Source organism: Echeneis naucrates, chromosome 20, assembly GCF_900963305.1.
Source record: "Echeneis naucrates chromosome 20, fEcheNa1.1, whole genome shotgun sequence".
NCBI lineage: Eukaryota > Metazoa > Chordata > Actinopteri > Carangiformes > Echeneidae > Echeneis > Echeneis naucrates.
The window spans coordinates 342,030-364,935 of NC_042530.1; the positions used below are offsets into that span (position 1 = coordinate 342,030).

Here is a 22,906-nt window from a genome sequence, read left to right on the forward strand (position 1 = left end):
AGTTCAGAGCAGCACAGACGCTGACTGTGTTGTTGACTTCAGGGATCAAAATTATTTTCATTAAGTGGATCCGTCCTCGCAGCTAGATATGAAATTTACTCTAATTAAATAGAAGCTTCAGTGTGAGAGGACGGAGGTTCGTTTGATCCCTGAAGAGTTTTAAGACAAGTTTAATAAGCCGACAGGCCTCCTGAGGAAACCTGTTTGAAAGGCCAGCTGGTGAAGCCGCTTCTTCATCATCTTTCTTCCCCTCCTGCTCTTTCTTTTTTCCTCCCTAAATGTCTCCTTCTTTGGCCGTTACTTTCTCCTCCTATTCCTCTTTCTCTCGTACAATTGGTTGTAATAAAAACTCGTTGCCACATGAAAGGAGGTCAAGAACTCCTGTTATACATCACAACACACACACACACAGCACGAACCACATCCCACTGCTGTTTGTGTGTGTGCGTGCTCAGACCACTAACCCTTTATTCACTCTGCTCTCAGCGCTCAGCTCTGACCGCCGCCCCTCTTTCATCCCCAGCCTCAGGGAGTTGTGGGTAACGCAGTCCACAGGGGACTACGGCAGGACGTTTACCCGCAGAGCGGTCGGGTCGCAGCGGGGAGTTAGCTGTTAGCTGCAGATCAAATCCTCGCCACAGTGACCTCCAACAGACCCGTCAGAGAGCTGGAGCTCCTCCCCCATGTTCACCAGGTCAAGCTCTGCCGCGCCTGTTAGCATCTCTTAGCTCCAAGTCATCCTTCAGTGTGTCAGGTAGAGTCCCTGTCCACTTCCTCCACAACACGGCGTTTAGATGTTTCCGCAGGATGCAGTGGAGGCCAAACACAGAGCTAAAAATCAGGTCATTGTGAATCTATGCACCAACATTCAAATTCCCCCTGATCCTGAAGAGGAACCAAAATTTCAAATTTAAAAGAAACACCACAAGACGTCCAGAGACCAGAAAAGACTGAAATGCTCTAAAGAAGGTAATAAGTTCCTACCTCAATAATGAGAAAGATTATTTGAACAGGACAATGTCCAGACGTCCAGAGACAGGAGCTGATTATTCCAAAGAATGAGCAGAGCTCCTGATCAGATAAAGACAGAAACTTCTGCTCAGCACTAGAACGACCCAAACACATGAGGAAGAAAAAAGAAAAGCTTTCATCAGAAAATGGTTGTTTGTTCTATCTGCTCTCTTTGTTTTGGAACGAGCTGATTTCCTTGACTATTTGATTTCAGCCTTTGTGAAGCACGTTGACTCTCACATATTCAAACATGCTGCATAAATAAATAAATAAATAAATAAATATTAGTATCATTAAGTCCTTTAAGGCTTTGGTGTTTAGTCCTGCTCCTTTCCCAGGTGGGTGGTGAAGCAGTTCTGAAATCCAGACTCTAGATCTTAGTTATATCAACTGAAACATGAAGTCTGCTGACATCCTGCAACTGCACTGAAGTGCTGCTGCGTTACTTTCCACAGACTTAATGATCTGAAATATGAAAAGTTGAACCTTTCTGCTGCTTCCCTCCTCTGACACTGTGGATGTCTCACTTCTTTGGGCCGTGAATTGACCCGTCTCAGAAATCAGATGTGAACTTTAAAAAGCGTTGGCGGTTCGGATGATTTCTTTAACTCTAATATCTTCCTCGCGAAGCCACAACCACAAAACACCAATAATTCTGTTGTTTCAACTGTCATGATCTCCGGCGAACCCAACTGCTCCGCTTTCATCTCTGGGGCCCTGGGGACAGAGAAGGGAGGGGGTGGGCATTGTGGGTAACGCGGTTCACACGAGGATTAGATCTGAGCGTTGGACAATAAAGCTCCGGTTGGTGAGAGACAACGACCACAACAATCGAGCCACCACCCCCAAGTTCACGCCGAGCAGATGGAGCGAAACATCAGGACGGGCTGACAGCTAATGTGAGTGTGTGTGTGTAAGATGGTTTCATATCCACATGTGAGTCATGAACTGCCATAATAACACAGTAACATCTCAGTTCCCTCAGGCTTAGGCTCAGTAATGTGGAACAGACTGAAGACCCAGGTCGGATCCAGCCTGACAAAGATGTGGCTCCAAAAGGGAACAGCTTCCTCTGGAGTTTTCTGCTTAATTAAACCAGTTTTTTTTATTAAACCATCTTAAATAAGTATTAGATATGGAAGGAAGAAAAACAGAAGGCAGCCGGTCCAACAGCATGACCTTCTTTGGACCTTGGTCCAAGTTGGAACCAGATTTGGACTCCTTTAGACCGTACAGACCTTTAAATCTGTAGACCGTCTGGACCCTCACACCTTTAGACCGTAAGCACCTTGAAGTTGTGCTGACAAACATGGAAACACCTCCAGTTGCTGATGAGAATCAGATCACTCTGTACATGACAATCATCCATTTGGTGCGGTGGTCTTTTGGTGAGTTCCCACTCTTTTTAGCTCTGTGCTTGGTCTCCACCAGCTCCTGAGTGAAACATCCAGTCTACTGTTTGCTGCTCAGCAGGTAGTTCACCGATGTTTTTCTGAGAGAGCGGAGACAGTGCAGTTGTGTCCAGACAGATAAACAAGGAGCTGAAACTGCGCATGAAGCTGCAGGTCTGAAGGGAACCGTCACCACGGTCACGTTCAGCCTCATCTATATTTTGTATCTTCTATGTGTTCACTTCGCATTTTAAGTGCTCTTGTTGTGAAACACCGCATCCAGCCGATGCCCTGACTATAAATAATTCACATTTTACCAACGCCAAGGAGAAGCATTGGGAGAAGAGACAGGCACTGTTAATCAAGTCTGTCGTTTTGTCATGAAAATAAAGAGACACATAAAATAGTTTGATATAAGCAGAAAACGTTTGTGCAGTTCCAGAGAGGAAACAGTGACTCTGAGGACAAAAGACAGAAAGAAGGCTGGGTGAGTGTCCAGGGCGTCACCTGGTAAGGTACGATGCTCTCATGGGCCGTCCCCCAACGCCGTGCCTCCTTCCCTGCGTTCAGATAGTTAGCAGCAATATGGCTAATACAGGAAACCTGACAGAGAGAGAGAGAGAGAGAGAGAGAGAGAGAGCGGTGGATGAACTAAAAACCAACCGGGAAACAGCTGGTGGTTCACCTTCAGCTGGAAACTTTGGCCAACAAGTCGGCCTGCAGGCCAAACCAATCCACATCGGGCTTCAGCAGCAGCTCTGAATCAGAAACTCCACAGTTCTGATGCAGTGACATTTTGAACTGGAGCCACAAGAAATGGTCAAAATGGTGGACTAAGTCAGGACACGAGGCCCAGAAGGATTTCAAACACACCAGGTTACACTAAACTCCTCCAATGAACATTTATTTGAAAATAATCTTCTCACATTTGTCACTTAATGAATCAGCCTATTTTTATTTGTTTGTTCCAAATGTTCATGTTAACAAAACCAACATGAGCTGGAGTCCTTCATATCTGGGTGATCCAAACAGTTTTCTGAGCTGAATCTTTTAGAAGGTGCCATACAGATAAATGTCCTGTTCCTTCCTGAAGATGAGCGGCGCGATCACATGACGTGATCCTTGGTCAAACTTGAGTTTTCTTTTTTAATGGTGAAAGGTTTGACTGTTGGTTATGAAATTCCTTTCATGTCATATGTGTGCTGGTTGAAGGGATGTATGATTAGAAGGAAGAGCAGCGCAGCAGAGATCAGAAGTGGATGTTGACATGACGGAGCAGAGACAGACGGATGGGTGGGTCCGTCAATCACTGCTCCGTTTAGAAGCTCATGTCATTCTCCATTTATGATCTCAAACCCACATTAGGACCTGCTGCCTCTCTAACTATAGGCTGTACGGGATAAATCCAGCTGATGCTGAGAGACGCCGGGCCGGATAACGGAAGCTGACACCACATATGAGAGAACTCTGACTTTGAGTCGCCATCACAAAGACGTGACTGTGGCATTAAGCTGAGCGTCAGTCAGCAGCAGACACAGGATTTAAAAAGGGAGGAAGTACAAGAGAATCAGAGGGAAAGTCTCTGATGTGGCGGGAACAAGCATCTGCAAACTGAGCGCTGGCGTTTGAGTGACAGGAATAAACAGAGACGTGACATCACGCTGTCACATGGCACACGGCCCGATCACAGCCGATAACCGTGCAGAAAGACACCCGACCCTTCGCTCCAGTCGACCACACCGTCAGTTAGCAGCAGTGTTACTGATGTGAGGACAACGCAGAGAGACAACGCACAGAGACAACGCACAGAGAGACAACGCAGAGACAACGCACAGAGACAACGCACAGAGAGACAACGCACAGAGAGACAACGCACAGAGAGACAACGCACAGAGACAACGCAGAGAGACAACGCAGAGAGACAACGCACAGAGAGACAACGCACAGAGACAACGCAGAGAGACAACGCACAGAGAGACAACGCACAGAGAGACAACGCACAGAGAGACAACGCACAGAGACAACGCAGAGAGACAACGCACAGAGAGACAACGCACAGAGAGACAACGCACAGAGAGACAACGCACAGAGACAACGCACAGAGAGACAACGCACAGAGACAACGCACAGAGAGACAACGCACAGAGACAACGCACAGAGAGAACGCACAGAGAGACAACGCAGAGAGACAACGCACAGAGACAACGCACAGAGACAACGCACAGAGAGACAACGCACAGAGAGACAACGCACAGAGAGACAACACAGAGAGACAACGCACAGAGACAACGCACAGAGACAACGCACAGAGACGACAACACAGAGACAACGCACAGAGACGACAACACAGACAACGCAGAGAGACAACGCACAGAGACAACGCACAGAGACAACGCACAGAGACAACGCACAGAGACGACAACACAGAGACAACGCACAGAGACGACAACACAGACAACGCAGAGAGACAACACACAAAGACAACACAGACAACACACAGAGACATGACAGAGACAACACAAAGAGACAAGACGGAGACAATACAAAGACAACACAAAGAGACAGCACCAAACTTATTCAGGACTTCTTCCATGTCCTTTGTTTTTAGGCCTTTCCAGAACACACCTGATCATGTACAGATAAAAACCGGCGGAGTTTTGGGGAATCATGAGGAACGTTTCTGGGAAAAACTGGACCAGGTTTAGATGAACGCTGACCCTTTTACGAAGAAGGACTGTGGATGGATGTGGACTAACAGTGTCTCAGGGGACTCGTCCACTGAAATTGTTGTTCTGCACAACTGAACTGTTTCTTGGACAAACCTCAACGACTTAGAGAGCTGAACTTCAGACTATTGCCTTCTCAGCCTCTTCGGGGTCTGCAGGCGGCGTGCCGAGGTACGGCTCTGAACTCTGATTGGTCTGTAATGACTGACTTTCCCCCCGACAAGCGAACTGATCCCATCCGCAGACTGATCTACTGCTGCTGTGTGCTCTCATTGTTTGAGGAGCTCTGTGGTCGCAGCTCTTCATACAGGAATGCACCATGGGACGTGGGTAGGGAGGAGGGGGAGAGGTGGATTGTGGGTATTTTTTGTGTAGCAGCCGTGAGAGTCAACCGCAGAGATCGAGACCTCACCGTCCTGAAAACCAAACTTTTTTTTTTCCACTGCTGTCGAATTTCATCGACCTATCGGCACATCTCCATCTGTCCTGAGCTACCCGCCTATTTATCCATCCAGTTTATCGTCCATTCAGCACAATCTGTCCTGTCAGTTTATTAAATATTAGCATGATGTGCTGCATTTCAGAGCCCTATAAAAGATATCAACAGGGAACACCATGGCATCACGTCATGGAGGGAGATAATCATTTCCTCAGCCAGCAGAGGGAAAGTGGAGTTGAAGAGGGGAAAAAGCCGAAAATGTGGAAAACACACGGAGCAGATTTACACATCATACAGGTATCACTGTCAGGACGAGGAGGAGGATCAAAGACATTTCTGTTCCTCCTTCTGAAGAGGAGCTTCTGTTACATTTATAATGAAAACTCTTCATCACAAACTTCTCTTTGCCTGACACACATTTTCAGCAGGAAAAGGGCTTTTCTGTGTTTTCATTCTAAACTCCATCTGTAAGTTGAATTTCCCTCCGGAGGACCATAAAGCCCTGAGGCGAGCTGAGCTGCACCGCGTCACAGAAACGTTCCCAGCAAAAGAGCTGAAAAATTACAACATATAGCACAGGCTTTTAAAAGCAACACTGTCACACAAGCAGCACGTCCTGACGCAACAAATCAAACGCACCCTGGGTGTCTTGAATACTTTCAGAGTCCATCCATCTCCAAGGCTCCAACGATTTTAGGACTACGGCTCATTCTATTTGTTTAAACAGTGAAAACACCCAGAGAAATATTGATTACTTTGTTTTAGCAGTTTGGACTTAAGGATAAATCAAGAGCTTGTTTAAAATCCTACAGGTTCTCAGGATTTGTTCATGCATCAGGTTCAAAAACACCCAATTAGTCAGACGGGCTGAACCCGAACACAACTCTGCAGCAGCAAGGGGATCTCTACTGCTAAACAGCTGTTACCTGTGAGGACAGGAGGTTGCAGTCGATGTGAACCCCTCTCTCTGTCTTGTGTCGTTGCAGCAGGGCGGCCATGATGGCTCCATGTGCGTAAAGCCCCGTCGCCAGGTCCGTCATAGCAACACCTGGACGCACCGGGTCGCCGTCCTGCCAACAGAAACACTGCGTTAGAAAAACCGCTGAAGGTTGTGAACAACTCAAAACACGGAGGATTCGTTAACACACTGTCATCATTCAACAAGTCAATTTATTTGAATGTAATTCCAGAGGTTCCTCCAGGCTCTTTCCAAATCCAGCCCAGACTGGCTCAATGACATCATCAACAGAGACACAACAGTTTAAACTTTGAGCTGTTGAGGTAAAAACAATCCTTTCTAAAAGAAAAAGAATCCTATGTTTCCTTTAAGGGCTTCCGTACTGAACAGAACTAAAGAAAGTAGAGAACTGAGCCTGACCTCGGGCCCAGTGATGTGCATCATCCCTGACACAGCAGAGGCGATGGAGTCATAGCCAGGACTCTGAGACTGAGGACCGGTCTGTCCATAACCTGCACACAGACACACACAGGTTATTGCCTCTGTGCCAGTGAAACACAGCGAGGAATCAAACCGTCAGCCTTTCAGGATCTCCTCTTCCAGGAAAATCACATTCCAGCTGCTTGTTGAGTCTGCAGCTCTGACTAAACAACCAGATTGATTTCCTGAAGAGTCCAGACTGCGGTCAGCTCATATCAACAAAAAGCCTTTCCCATAAATACCTCTGGAATCATGACAAGCCAACGGACGGCATGAATGTGAGCACAGGTGACGCTGAGCGGAGAGATACGCCGAGTGTGTTCACCCAGACCAGAGAAACTAGTTCTTTACAGACGACGTCACAGGGGAACCTTCAGGCCAAAGGAGTCGACCCCAGAGCAGCCTCCCAGGTGAATCAGATGGTTTGGCCTGACTTTCCATTTGCGTCATGAATTGTTACCTTTGCATAACAAAGAGAGGCTGCTGTTGCCTAGCAACCATGAAAACGGGTTATAGGCCCATTTTCACGTCTGGACTGTCAGCTGAAGGCTCTGCTGCTGGTTCTGTTTGATTTTCTCTTTGGAGATTTGTCTTTTTGCTGCCATATTATTTTCACACTGACACAATGAATCGTGGGATACGCTGGGACAAGATGGAGCCATCATTTTCCAGGAGGAGGAGGAAAGAACCTCAAACCTTCATTCTATCAGATTACCATCAGGAGGAGACTCCAATGGTTATAAAAGAAATCGGATTGTGTTGAAGTCTATGGGAAAATGTCCTTCCTTAAGCCTGATTTATCAGCTCAGTAAACGTCTGATTTTACTTTGAGCTCATTTGGTCACAGGCGTTTCATTTCAACCGTAATATCTACACTGGAACACTGGAATAAGTGACGATGTCCAGTTTGGTAAATCCAACACCTCCTCCATGTCCACTGAGTGACGCAGGGACAGTCTCAGGTCAGATAGCAGCAGGTTACCTGATCATCTGCAGCGTTGAACTTCAGTTACAGCACAATAAAAACCCAAGAACATTACCAATTTAACTGTAAAAATTTCAATTAAAATAAATTCTCATAGAAATTAATCAAAACCAGCAGCTGTCAGGAAGGAGGGAGCTCTGGACCAGCAGCAGGAGGTGCAGCTCAAAGTCAGTTTAACTACATGCACAGACATGTGACTCTGACCGACCTGCTATAACAGACACCAAGACAAAACCTTCACCAGATCCAGGTTCTGGTCCATTAACTAAGTCTCCGCTGAGGAGGAACTGTTCCTTTGCTTTCATTAGAGTTCTGGGGGATCAGGACATCAATCTATGAAGCGTCCTGCTCTGGATGAAACCAGGCTGTAAATCTGCTCACTGCATCCAGCTGCTGCACCTTAATGAGGCCTCCTGGGTAATGTAGTTCTTTTGTTCCTTGAGGATGGGAAGAGGAGGGCAGGACAAAAATGTGGGAGTGATAAAGCTGCAGGAGAGAAAAAGGAGGCGTAAAGCAGGTGGGCTGGAGGAAATAGAGACAAAATATGTCCAACTTAAAAATCTTTTTAAAATCCTAACCACTAACATCCTATTTTCATTGAGCCACATCTAAACTCTCACATCTGTTTCAAACGGAGTTTACTCTTGTCCTGTGTGAAACTGACTTCAGTGATAAACTGATAAATGTTGGCTGTAAAGTGTCTTCACTTTTTGTCCATGTTGGCATTTCAGTTAAACTGTGTCCACAAACACCTTTGTCACCAGATTCTGGCTGGCTCACCTGTGAGCCTGAGACAACAAATCCTCTCAAGGCTTCACTGACCAAAACCATATTCTAGAGGAAAAGAGGAGGTTTGACTCCAAAACTACAAAGCCCATGAAACAGAGCAGAGAGGCCTCACAGGGAGCAGCAGCTAAGTGTCAGACTCCAACACTGACAGTGTGAAGCTGCTGTAGGTGCTGCCGGTTATTGTGAGTGAGCTGGCATCACTGACTTCAGACATCGTCCTTACTGTGGACTCCTGCTACATCTAGTGGCTCAGCCTGTGAACTGCAGCACTGAAGGACCCCAAATCCATTCGCACTGCACTAATGTTGGCTCCAAATGCCTCAGATCCCAATCCAGTTCAGAATCTGAGGGATGAGCTGGACCAACAAGTCCAGATCCAAGTGAAGACGCGACAGTGATGGAAATCATTCAACCCTCAGTTTGAGGTTCCTGATGGCCCAGTTTTCTCTGTGCGAAGCCAGACATGAATGATTCATGTCTATAAAGCAACTTGTTATCACAAATAAAAATTCTATGACGATAAAACCGACAGTTCTGTCCATCTCTCGTACGAATCCAATCCCGAGCCTGCCAGTTTCTGCCAGCCGCTTTTCATTAGTCCACCAGAGCGGCAACGCCCACATCAAACCACTTTCCCCCGTGACTGTGCAGCAGGTCCAGATGATTCACCCATCAGCAGCGGCTGTTCCAGCAGAGCCATGTCCTGCTGAGGAGAGCGCGCCACCACCTGTTAACGGTAACAAGCCTTTAAATATGCCTCAAAACATCAGTTGGTGAGGTCAACCATGACTGTAACCCTCTACACGGGTGAAACACATGCTTCACTTTTTAAAGCTTGACTCATCCACAGCAAGACAAACACACTTTGTTTCTCCACCATTCACACAAATGTTCAGGTCCAGAATGGAGACGTTCAGAAACAGGAAAGGCTGTCTTATTTTGAAAACTCCAGGTTGTGTTGTCGAGGTGTTGGAGCAGGGTGAAACCTTTGGAAGTGTTGCCATCGACCTCCCCATTCAACCTTCTAGCTCGTCCCAAACCCTGCTGCCTGTCTCATTACAACTACAGCTACATGAATCACAAATTCAGCCTCCTCTAAATCTCCTCATGTCTCAGCCTTCGGTTACGTCCGATCAAGGTTCGTTAATTACCTTACATTTCTAAAACATGAACTCCTGATAGAAGTGCAATATGAATGAGTGTGGATGGAGAACCTGATATGGAGCAGTAGATGATCTGAGGGTTCACTCTGCTGAGCTGCTCATATCCTAAACTCATCTGATGCAGCTTCCCTGGTATGTAGTTCTCCACCAGCACGTCACACACTGCTGCAAGCTGGGAGACACACACACACACCAAATTTAAACATAATGGCTGTCCAACATGGCGGTCCGTTCATGTGAAATCTAAAGCTGTTTCATGTAACCTGTCAGACATCACCTCCTTGAAGATATCGATTTGATCTCAATTGTTTAATGAACAGGGAACTTCTGGATTTCAGGTGATTTGGGTATCAAACAGCTCGTTTTAGGTTAATTCAGAGAGTCTGACGTTTCGTTGGTGTCCGTGTTGAACATTGAACCAGAACCTGCTGCTGCTGCTGGTGTGCTATACCTCCTGGACGATCTGCGTTCCTTTGGGATGCTTCAGGTCAACGGCAATACTCTGGAAATCAGAGTTCAGCCAAAGTTACAACCAAACACTGAGGTCATGTTTACTGACACTGTTAAAGAACCACAGCCGATCATACGACCACAATTAGGGCAGGGCAAAGACCTCTAACCCATTAAGACAGGAAACAGAACGTATGAGGTGTTCCAATGTCCTGCAGACAGATACATTTATTAATCAAATCAAATTTATTTATGTAGCACAAAATCATAACATCAAAACTCTTCACACAGGGCAGGTCCAGACCACGCTCTGTATGGAGCTGTTAAAGAGACCCAACTGATCCCTCCAAGAGCAGACAGGAGACAGAGGCAAGGACAAGGGATGGAGAGAGAACAAGAAACAGGAGGAAAGAAGATGCCATCTGTCTAAAAGAGCATCAGTTCAGGTCTTGGTGTCTGTTTCTTTTTGATACATGACAAGGTTTTAGGACAGGCAGTGATGAGAACAAGACCAAAAGAGTCTGGACTCAGATGATCCTGGTTCAGGAAAGGTGTAACAGGAACACTGGCTGAGAAGGAGCATAGAAGATCTGGACCAAGAGCTGGGTGGAGGACTGTCAGATCCCTGACCATGAGTCAGACTGATGACCTCATCATTGTGTGACAAAGATTTCAAACTATTTGGCACTTTAAGAATAATTTTTGTATTATCTCCTTGTTTATTTAGTCACTCAGTTGATTCTACTCTAAAATGGACAGAAGAAAATTTCAGTCTGTTTATCTCTGAAGACTCCTCTGGAGCCTGAGAGGTTTACTGATGAGCTCAGTTTGAAATTTTGAAATAGACCAACAATCAGTCAAGTTGTGTTTCTTTTGTGTCTTTGTTTTTTTATATAAACTGATGGATTGTGGGATTGTGTCTTCATCCATTTATGGTTAATTGTGGACAGGGAAACAATTTCTTTATGAGGTTTGTGAACCAGACACAAAGAGCACGTCTGCATGTTTCTGCATTTAACCATGAATCTAGTTTTAAACATCTGGTGTTTGTTGAGGGTCTGTGTGTGTGTGTGTGTGTGTGTGTGTGTGTGTGTGTGTGTTTAACAAACTTTCTCAGGGAGGTTTAAAAAGCCCTGATTTACCTTTTTGTTCCGGTTGATGCTGAGGAAGTAGGTGCTCTCTGAACCGACGAACGGCGGCCCCCAGGCTCTGGTGTCGTCTCCTGCACCTGTCCAACAAAAACACAGCAAACCTTCAGTGTCCTGGAGTGTGGGACAAGGTGAGGATGACAGGGAGGCACGGACACTCACCTGGTCTCTCCACCTTTATCACTTCAGCACCCAGATCTCCCAGGATCATAGTGGCAAAGGGACCAGCCAGGACCCTGCAAAACATTTAGATCAAGACTTGACTTCCGATCCTGGAGCTGAGAGGAAGGTAGAGAAAGATGAATACTACCTCGTCAGGTCTAACACTCTGATGCCCTCCAGTGGTGGAAGGTTGGCTGCTGGTGAAACAAAAAGCATACAGGGAGACAGAAAGAGTCAACACGGTTCACAAGTCTGTTAAAAGTGACTTCACGGGATAAAAACTAAACCAGGTTCTACAGAATCACTTCCGTTTGAGTTGAAAGAAATCTTGTTTTATTTTTAACAAATAAGTAAAACAACAGTCAGCATCTGAACTTTGTACCTGGGTACAAAATGCCACGTCTGTTCAGGAGAACATACCACAATTATTAAATATTGTCTGTTTTTATTATTGACTTTCTGAATCCTCTCTGTGTCTAATAATATGCTCCCAAAAAAAAAAAAACTGATAACATCTACTCCCCTCAGTTTTCACAAATATCATTTCCTCAACCTTTTCATGGGAACGTGAAAAAGAATGACATATGAAGTTTTGATCAGAGTGTCATGAACAATAAAACAATAAAACCAGGGGAATCAATAACAAGCGATTATTGTCATTCCATTCATGTGTTTAATGTTTGGAGCATAAAATGGGAGCTAAAAGTCATTAAATGTCTAACTGAAATTAAGGAAAAATAACATGGAAGGTCCATAATATAAAACAGTGTATGATCAGTGGGCAGGCTGAAAAGGTTAAATCAATTCGTGCTCAAAATAAAACGTTTGCATTAAGTCTGAGCTGGCTCAGTGATGAAGCTTTTATTTTGACAGTGGTGAGTTCCGGTCCGTCTACCTGGACACACCTGGATCGGACTTTGGTTCGGACACCTGAGTCCTGTTCTCCTCATGAGATTCTGGATCAGGTGACACCTGAAGCGTTAGCCGGCTAACTTTAGCCGCGGCTCAGTACCTGTGTGGGACCCGGACCTCCGGGCTTCTCCGGGGGGGAACCTGACCGGGGGGAACCTGACCGGGGGGAACCTGACCAGGTGGCTGCTCCGGAGCAGCGGAGGGGAAGCAGCCGGACAGAGAGCCGATAATCGGCCTTTAAACGCGGAGACGGACGCCGACATCTGTCCACTTGTTAGCTTCGAGCTAAAGCTACTGACGACGGCACTTCCGGCTCTCGTTTTTCAAAGTAAAAGTCTCCACTGAGTGGACCGCCAGCAAGATCGGAGACAAAATGTCTCTATGAACATTTACAGAAACTAAAAGGCCGAATTTTAAAAAGTCCCATCGGACATTTTAGTTGTTTAGCCTTTAAAACCTTAAGCAACGAGATGGCAGCAGGAAATGACGTCTTTGCTCAGTTTTTAAGACTTGAATCAAGATGGATTTATTTCTTTCACTTTTATATGTCTTTCCCTGAATTCCAGCCTGGACAGGGAGCCTCTCTCTGCCCCCAGACTGTTTGCAGGTTAAACAAGGTGAGGCTGTTACGTCACCTGGTGATGAGCTGGGACTACATGGTGACCTCTGAAGAATCTGGGTCAAAGCTGGCCTTGGTGGCTCGTAATGCCAAACTGAAACGTTGAACTCGTTCACTTCAGCTTGTGCAAACTGATTAAAGTCAGCTGGACTCGTTATCACAGCAGACCCTGGATTTAAATATTGTAGGTTTTTGGTGGTAAAGTGATCAGAAGCCTTTTCCTTCGTCTACAGGCTTCCAGATCATCCGTGAAGATCGTTGACATCAGCAGAAGCATGTCTCCCAACTTCCGCAAAGACACACACAGCTCTGTTTGAATCAATCTTTATTCAGCCAGCAAAGATGTGATGACAGGACAGAATGTCAAGGTCCCAAAGTTAGACCGGGACCAACAAAGATGGACAAACACACACACAGTAGGGAAACTCCCTTCTCACTATATCACACTACAACTATCACCTGCTTTTTCAGTGTGTGTGTGTGTGTGTGTGTGTGTGTTAAGCTGAGGATCAGTGCAGCTGTAATTGATCATCTTTCTGTTTAGAGCTGGAAAATCCCTGAACTGTGTGTGTGTGTGTTTTACATTAAATATGGACCTTTAATTTGAAATCGCTCTCTTTCTCTCATATAATTTTTCCTGATGTCAGACTTTTTGGTTTGTTTCTGGACCTTTCACGTCTTTGGTTGTTTGGAGGCTTGCACTGTTGTCATATTCTTCTGTCCATGTGTTTGTGCTACAGGAGTCACATGCTACTTCCTCACCTGGACATGGACCACCAAAACGTAAAGTCGGTCAAGAGGATCTGTTGAAACGTGGGGAGGACTCTGCTCCTGGACTCAGGCCAACTTCTTCAACGTCCACAAGGAGAACGAGCTTCTGAAGGGAAACACAGACAACAGAGCTCAGCCATGACACGTTCAGGTCACCTGCCCCTCCTGGTCACCCAGGAGAGCTTGATCAAGAGGAGCTGAAGGCTGTGCAGTCTGTCACATAGTTTTAAATTCAGATTTTTCAGTTTTATTTAACTGTTGAAATCATGTCCTGATGTATGCCTCCTCCACGAAGGAGAAGCAGGACCTGCAGGACGAGGCCCGTCACCACGGCTCTGCTCGAGCCTCTTCATATTTAGTAGTTCAATATTTTATATAATTAAAAAATTAATATTTAAGGTTCATATTTTATACAAGCCATCCAAATTTCTTTAAGTATTAAACCTTCCACATCTATTTTTAAGCCATCCAGACTTGAAATCTTTTTTGAAGTGCCTCTTCAGACTCTGAAATGAATAAGAAGAAACTTTCTGACTTTAGTTAATGAAGGTCAGACTTTACTTCAGTAAAAGACATGAGTCAAGTAAACTTTTATTTTGCCGAGATGACAAACAGCTTTAATAGAACATCACTGACAAACTACAGCCGTGCAGTCATTTGCTAACAGAAGCTACAAAAACCCACACACCATAAAAATGTTTCCTCACAGCTGCAGTGTTAGTGAGGAGCAGATTTCTACATGAAACATACAAAACAAGCCATTTTATCTGGAAAAAACATTTACCTTGTAATGAGAAAGTAACAGGACACTGGAAAAAAAAGTATGTGTGTGTTTGGAAGAAACGCAACAATAACCTGTACAGACGTGGACTGACGCTCCCGGACTGGAGGGAACTCCCTCCCAGACCAGTTGTCTTTTCCAACGTAACAGAGAGAGAAGCTCTCTGTAACCATATGGAGTTCAAATGATGCCTTCACTGTCCTGTCTATTTTAATGCTAATCGTCACATCAGCTCAGGTTTTCTTTTCTACATCCCTTGTTGATACACCGTCTGTTGCTTTAGCATTAGCATTTGGTATTAGCTTTCTCCATGGATGTGATTCAGAGCACAGTCGGACTGAGATAGTAACCCAGTAAACGGTGAGTCTGAGCAGAGACAAGATAAACGTCCTCTCATTGGCTGATCAGCGATGGCGTGACGTCACCCGTCAGTTGGTCAGCTGCTGGTTCAAAACGGCCACTTTTTAATCTGTGTGTTAGAATCCAGAAGAAACCTTCTTTGGAGCAGAAGGTGGATCTGACCTGCTCTGTACTCTCCTGATTGGGTGGCTATTTTCCCATAGACTTCAACACTCAAAAGCAGGTTTCAGGCTCTTACTTAAAAACATTTCGAACATCACTGAGTACATTACAGTTTTTCCCCAAACTTGATGTGTTATGAACTAAACTGAAAATCCTGAGTTTGGATCATCTGGCTCAGACTTTTCAATAACTCATATTTGATTATTTTACTTTAATGACATTGGAAAGAAATCTAACAGTGACATGTGAGGTGTTGGCTTTGTTCTAACAAGTAAATATAAACTGGCTTTCTTTTGGACCAAAGATCAGGTGACCTCATTGTGACTCTGCGTCCAGTCACAGATTTGTCCGGTTGTTTGGCGTCGATCCTTGATGACATCAGAAACTTGAACCTGTTGACTTTAGTCGCTTCAGCTAGACTGAATTCTGTGTTGCTGTCACAGAATGGACTTCAACGTGGAAACTGTTTTTTATAAAAGTCAGTGTTTATTGTGCACAAAACAAAAAGGACTAATATATTCTGATGTGGTTTAAATGTCCGGAGCACTGAACGGCTCCTGAAACCAGCTGAGTGATTTCAGGAGTTTGTTTGTTGTCTTGATGTTCAGTCTGATTGGATCTGTGACCGGTCCTCTCCTGCTCACTTCCTTCAGCAACTTTCAAACAAATGTTGAGCTTCATCATCATCATTTACAGCAACCCTCAAAACTTCTTCTGCTCCCTCTGTGTGGTCTCAGTAGTCCAAAGAAAACACCCCAGATCTCGCCGCTGTCTCGCAGTTTACGATAGCTGCTTCATGTCGTACATTGGCACCTCAGACTCCTCCCCCTTTCCTTCGTCGGCGGTTGCCTTGGCAGCGTCCCTGCTGCCCTTGTGGCTCTTTGGTGGGGGGACGGGCATGGCTCCCTCTGTGGCACCCTCAGCTCCTTCCTGGCCCTCCGCCACAGTCCTCTCCTTCTTCAGGTTGAGTTTGGCTGGGACGCCCTTGGTGATGGTCTCCTTCAGCCTCTCGCCCGACTGCTTCAGCCTCTCTCCGGATTGGCGGATCTTCTCGCGCCTTTCGGCCGTCACGATGCGCTCGCCAAGCCTGTTGACCTTGGTGCCAAGGTTCTCGCGGGTCTTGCTCATGTTCTCTTTGGAGAAAGTGGCTTTGAAGCTCTCCATGCGCGTCAGGCCTGACTTCTTCATGCGGCTGGCCGCAGAGGAGTCGGCCTCCTCCACCACCATGTACTCTTCGTCCGACTCCGGAGGGAGCTCGAACTTGTCTGGTTCCACCTCCGCTCTGGCGGCTCTGCTGCCGCTGGGGTCTGCTGGCTCATTGCCCGGTGTAATGGCCTTGACCTCCTGGTCACCCTGAGGGAGGAGAACACAGAACGCCGTGAGTGAAGACTCAAACTGACTTTGTCCTGGGGAACATCATCTCATGCATTAGATATAAAACTCTTTCTTGTTTCCTGTCCCAGTGAAATGAACCCAGTCCAGGAGCTGATGTCGGGGACAAATCTGTCTGTAGTTAAAGTGTGTTGTGTCGACTTTAGCTGTCTTGATCTCGCCTCCAGAAATAAACTGCAGCACCTGTTTCTGCAGCTCAGCGCTCTGCTGCACGAAGCTAAACGTGTCAGCAAGCAGCATCATCGGTCCGAGCTGCTGGGTCACATTACACTCAACGTGAACTGGAGCAAAAATGTTGAGGCTGAAGCTGCAAATTGACCCAGATCTCTTCGGACCCAATTCACTCAGCCGACTTTGACCCTGATTCATCTGACAGTCCAGCTCTCTCTGACTGAGAGCGTCTGCTTCCCCTATGTCCACAAGGAAACAGAGCCATCCAATGTGAGTGAAATGTGAGCTGGCCTCAGCTCAACCATAACTCTACCAGGAGCCTCCTGGAACCTTCTTAGGAACCCTGGAAGGCCCAAAACACCAGTTTGGACTCCTGCTACATTTCACCTGGACCTCCTGAACACCTGAGCTGGAAGACCATAGAAAAAGTGAACTTCACTAACATTCATTTTCCAACCAGTGATGGAGTCCACTGGGTCAAATGAACCTTTGTGCTGATCAGCCAATGGGTCTGTAGCATGCTAATGCTAATGGAGCATCTTAGATTTCACACATTGAAGACATTCAATAGAGGGGTCGACATTTCCAAAGCTTAACAGGAGACATAGCTGTCATAACTGAACTCCACAGCAGCAGCACGTAGCTGAGCGTGATAACAAGATAAAAGTTAGCTGCATCACTGAAGCTCACTAATGAAGATGTTTTTTAAATCCATGAACAAACAGGAAGGCTTATTAAAGCACCCGCATTGATCAGATCCTCTCTTCTCATTGGCTGAACCTGTTGGTACCGGAGGAGATATAAAACTGTACATCAGCCCTTCAAAATTAAAGACTGGATAAGTTGAATGTTTGTGTTTTGTTTTTTTTATGTATGTTGGAGTTTTTCAGACCAGCTGGTGGCTTTGTGACGCCGGCTGAGACACCGACTGTATCTGACAGCTGGAACGACGGCACCAACACAAAAACATCAGGTTTCCATCATCATGTGATCCAAATATCAACAGAAGATGGAACTCTGCCTTTAAACCACCACAGAAGAAGGTGAGGTCAGAAAGCTGTCTCATCATCACGCCACACACAGCTAATGACCTAAAACCTAAAGTCAGAGGACAGAGGTGATGGTGAAGTCATGTGACTGAGGTTTTTATCTTGGCATCATGAAATTCGTTAGTGAAGACAATCCTCTTGAGCTGAGCCTGGATCAGGATCAGAACCTGCTCTTTATTTTCTACCAGAAGACAATGGAGGAATCCAATTGGCTGCTAGGGGTTGATGATGTCATCATCACCACCACAGTCTGAATAGGTGTCGCTTCCTCGTTCAGATCATTTGAACCAGTTTGGAAAAAAGGGGAACGGAGGAAGGGTCAGAGGTCACCAGCCCCCCCAGCTGGCCGGGATGGGTTCCTCCATTCCTGATGTCAGAACAGCTCCAACGGTCAACGCAGCCGGTTAGCAGCTAACAAAATGATCTACTACCTTAACCATGAGCTACTCATTAGCTAATCCAGAGAGAGAGGAAGGGGAGAGCAAGCAGAGAGCTATATTAGGAGATGGTGGCGCTTCAGACTCAGAATAACTTGGTCCGTCAGGGATCAGCTGGGATCAGCTGGCACAGTCACTTACAGTACAGCAGCTTTGCCAACGCAACGCTCTCCAGTGACAAACTTCATTTCATACTTATTGAGGATTGAAGTCAGCTGAACCAGAAACAGTGCCCAAAGCTAGCTGTCAGGAAATTACTGTTTATTTTAACAGCCAATCACAGGCCTCCTGTGGATCATGTGACCTCACTTACAGTGACTGAACTGAGCTCATTCACCTCAGCTAGGACTCATATTCTGTCTGATAGCAGATTCTTCCTCATCATCAGAGTCAAATGCCTGTTAATTCTACCGAGCTAAAAGTTGTGTTGAATGGAGCAACTGAGTCTGATCAGGACCAGGACCAGGATTTTACTGTGACAAGTCTGAAGCTTAAATATTCATGTAACCATCCAGCACAGAGCTAAAATAACCAGGTCACTGTCACAGCTGCTGACTGAAGGCCAAAGGCGTAAAACGAAGCTTGGTGTGTGTGTGTGTGTGTGTTTCACGCTATTTCAACGCTGAGAATTAATCACTTCACCTGATTGAACAGATTTGTTAATTTATCTTTTTAGAGGCTGTAAAATGTTAAATCCCATTTGATCTGTCGAAGGATAAGAACGGACGTTCTTAGAACATTCAGACTGTTTCCTTTCTGTTCTGACATTTGCTGTGGTGAAATAATAATAAGATGTCAGCTGGGGTCTATTTTAGGCCTAGCCATTAGTTTAATTCTACTCCTATAGTTCAGTTGGCCAACAGGATTATTAGAGTTTTGATGTCATCCAAAATGTAGAGACTGACCAGGCGGTGAAGCAGTTTCATTAAAACTAAACTAAAGGAGATCATCTGGCCTAAGAGCGACCTCATGGAGCACCAGGACAGACTGGACTCTTACCTGATAGATGACCACCCTGAACTTGTTCTTGGCCAGCAGGTCGCCCTGAGTGGCCTCCACCTTCTTCACTCTGATGTTCTGGTTCTCCACCCGCACCCTGACGTCCTTGATGTGGCGGCTGACCTTGCGTGTCTTCTCCAGCAGCCGGTCGACGGTGGAGCTGGTGTTGGCGTGTTCGCTGGTCAGCTTCACCACGTCGGCCTGGATGGTTTTCACTGTGCTCTCCAGCTCCAACTGACGCTCCTCCATTCGCTGCTGCGTGGCCTGGACGCTGTCCATGAGGCCCGCCACGCGGTCCAGCAACGCCATGATGCTTCCTGCATCATCTCCGCCACCGGATGGCATGCCTGGTTTGTCTGTCATGCTTCCTGGTCAGTGTCCGTCTGTTAGAGCCCAAAGATCCAAATGTAAAAAAAGAAAGGGTGACAAAGAGTTTGTTGGAGATCAGAGGTGACAGTGATGCAAAAATGACATTTGAATCATCAGAACAGAAGATCCACCGAAACAGAGGGAGCAGAAAGGAGGAGGAAGAGAAACCTCCTCTGGAGGGAGGAGGACCAGATCAAACCTCTCTAACTGGAGGTTGATCCTCAAACTGGCCGCATCGACTGACAGACTCCACCCTCCAGGGGAGAGGGAGGGAGGAGGGAGGATAAAGGGTGAGGCCAAAAAGAGAGAGGAGGTAAAGCTCATCAGTTTTCACCAAGTTTCATTAGAAAAACTGGATTTTAGTGTCCCGACTGAAAATAACCACCACCAAGCTAAGATTTCAGTTCCTCTTCTTCCACCTCTGAGAAGATTGTCAAGTCGACTCGCAAACCTCCAAAAAAATCAGAGAATGAAAAAGGAAACGGATATTTTTGGAATGTGAGTGTTAAAGAACAACACGGAGCTCCACCACGTTCTCTCTGTTCTCTGCTGCTAAAAATACAGCCGGGGTAAAGTGACTCCCTCTGCCTCTTTGGGAGATGAGTGTATTAAAAGGAATGGACCCCCCCCACCCCAAAGCCCTCCATCCATCCATCCGTCACCTTTTCACTTGTTCAGTCTTAATCCCTCCTTTTTAAGAATCAGCAGCTCAGCGTTTCTCCTGCTGGATCTTTGGAGATGTGAATAAAGAAGTCTGGAGACCTTTTTGAATTCATTCAGAGAAATGAAAGGTCAAAGCCAAGGACCTCATTTTGGTAGACCAGTTGTCTGTCTGTCTGTCTGTCTGAACCCATCATGCATCTGTGTTCCTGTCATGTCTCCATCAGCAGCAGAATCAGGTCTGAGCTGATCCAGGCCACCACAGAAGACCATCTGCCCCCCGGCTCCTCATGACTGGCTCCACGTGGGCCCTGAGTCCAGATCAGGTTCGATTCCCGCTGAGCTGCTTTATTTTTCTGATCCCACATTCTTTTGTGTCTGTTGTGTCTCATTGTGTTGATCTGCTGTGAAGGTTCCATGTTTGATGTTTTGGAGTGATCTGCTGCTTGGAAAGCACCGAACTGTTCTGTTCATCAGATTCACACTGAAGCGTTTCTGCACACATAATGTTCGTATTCATGTCGGTCCAAAGTGTCCATCAGCGCTCCAACAGCAGCCGATGGGACCCCACAGAGAGCGATGGAATGAGATGGAGAGAAGGGGACTCCCACATCTGAAACCCCCACCAGCTGCTCCCTATATTTATCCTGCAGGAACTGATATTATTAACTCCAGCTCAGGACCAGACACCAATCGGGAGCGCTTGGTTTTCTCTCCTTCACTGAAGGTGGGTGGAGTCTTCAGGTCTAAACTTCTTTGTGTTTCCTTGGAGCAGCATCTAGGGGACGTTTGAGGAACTGCTGCGGCACCTTTTCCTCCAAGACTGACCAGGAGAGTCGCCCCCCTCAGACCAGAGTTCAGGTCCAGGTTCAGGTCTACAGACATCATTTTGGTGCCATAAAGAAACTGAATAAGACGCAGAATGAAATAATTTGATTTGTGATGTCGATGTTCTTTAAAGATCAGGAGTTAAATCCCACCTCACAGTTCAAACTCCTGTTTTCTGTCTCTTCATCCAGTGAGTCTATAAAATGGCTTTTAATCGAGACACCAGTCATTTGAGAGAACACAGTAAAAATAATAACACAGTGGCTTCGAACATCATAATTTAATTCTAGTTCAGCTACAGCACAGTCTAAACAACAACGTCACTGTTTCATGCATTACGCAACATCTACAGTAAAATCAGACCGAACTGTCTTCAGCATCAGCAGACTGAGACCTCAGTGCAGCGACGCTTCAGAGAACTTCAGCCAGCTTATTCATCTACTCCTTCTAGCACAATAAAACCACCAACACGGACACTTCGTACCGTCATTACAAATTATATATATAAAAAAACAAAGTCCGCCCAAAAAAAACGTCATTTAAATTATCATCAGTTTGTCAAAACACAACACAAAAAAACATTGGAATCCATTTCCGGAATGGCGTCATCTGAAAATTAAGGATTAAAATAATTAACAACCTGTACATGTCAGTTTGTACCTTATTATTTTTTAAGCAGTAGAAAAAACAGCATTTTGGTTTTCAGGTGCGTCTCATCATAACAAATACAAAAGATTCAAAAAAAGTTCATCTGCATGGAAACTGAAGTCGGCCCTGTGAGAGGCAGCAACAGAGAACAGAAGATGAAAAGAAACACCCAGAAGGGCTCGATGTGGTCCCTGATGATCCTGTGGTCCCCTTACAGAGCGGCCCCCGGAGTATTAAGGCGTTAGGATTAACACACTGGTGACTAACCACAAGCAGCAGTGCATCATGGGAATTCTCGACATGATACAAAAGCAGTGCTGCGGCAGAGGAGTCCAAAGTTTTGAATGAATGAATGAAGTCGTCGTGAGGTCGGATGTGAAGGAGATGACAGAAGGAAATGCTGAGGCGGCTTTCCTTCGCCCTCAGAGAAGTGGAGCAGCTCATGAAAACGGTGAATTCACGTGAGTTTCTCTTTAAATTACTGACAAATGTGTCACAAAAGGAAAAAATCTACTCAGCTTATTAAAGTCTAATTTAAAATTTTAAATTGAGTCTAAAAAAATATTCAAAGTTGAAATTGAACTGGTTGCATTCAGACAATCAGTATAAAGAATTTGGTTTGTAGAAATTTCAGAGCACACGAATTTAGTGTTTAAATGTCGACATTAAATTTAGTATCTACCAAACTAAAACACACACCACGTAGACAAGGTTCCTTCAAAATAAATGTGAACGGAAGCACAGAAACAGCTTGGTCTGCGTCTCACAGGGTGAAAACAAAACTACAGACGTCCAGAGTGATGATACAATCAGATAAATAAGGTTCCTGTCGGAGGATCCAGAGTCTGAAAGCAGCAGCTTCACAACAGACACACTACGTCTCCGCTCCAACAAGGCGCCGTCTGCAGACAGTGAAGACACCCAGAGCAAAAAAATAATAATAATAATAAAATTAAATAAAAAAGGTGGAGGGAAATCTTTAAAATAAGGCCCCTGAAGAAAGTTTAAATCATTTTGTCTAAAAAAAAAAAAACAGCGGGGGGGAA

General features: G+C 45.6%; 2 protein-coding genes across 3 annotated transcripts in view; both read right to left on the minus strand.

Annotated features, from left to right (window-relative positions):
* sugct (succinyl-CoA:glutarate-CoA transferase) overlaps positions 1-12,903 on the minus strand; it is a 34,893-nt gene extending 21,990 nt beyond the window's left edge. For both annotated transcript variants that reach the window (XM_029529570.1, XM_029529571.1), the window contains exons 1-9: positions 12,715-12,903; positions 11,851-11,899; positions 11,703-11,776; positions 11,535-11,620; positions 10,394-10,444; positions 9,994-10,114; positions 6,946-7,037; positions 6,494-6,637; positions 2,910-3,005 (exon numbers count right to left, since the gene is read on the minus strand). In XM_029529570.1, coding sequence (XP_029385430.1) covers positions 2,910-3,005; positions 6,494-6,637; positions 6,946-7,037; positions 9,994-10,114; positions 10,394-10,444; positions 11,535-11,620; positions 11,703-11,776; positions 11,851-11,899; positions 12,715-12,877 — 876 coding nt within the window. In that variant the 5' untranslated portion in view covers positions 12,878-12,903. The remainder of the gene's footprint in view (positions 1-2,909; positions 3,006-6,493; positions 6,638-6,945; positions 7,038-9,993; positions 10,115-10,393; positions 10,445-11,534; positions 11,621-11,702; positions 11,777-11,850; positions 11,900-12,714) is intronic.
* A 1,667-nt stretch (positions 12,904-14,570) lies between these two features.
* Positions 14,571-20,060, minus strand: cavin4b (caveolae associated protein 4b). The gene is made up of 2 exons (XM_029529266.1): positions 19,356-20,060; positions 14,571-16,660 (listed from the first exon to the last, which is right to left on the minus strand). The coding sequence occupies exons 1-2, from the start codon at positions 19,716-19,718 to the stop codon at positions 16,088-16,090; spliced, it is 936 nt and encodes a 311-aa protein (XP_029385126.1). The 5' UTR covers positions 19,719-20,060; the 3' UTR covers positions 14,571-16,087.
* Between the last annotated feature and the right edge of the window lie 2,846 nt (positions 20,061-22,906).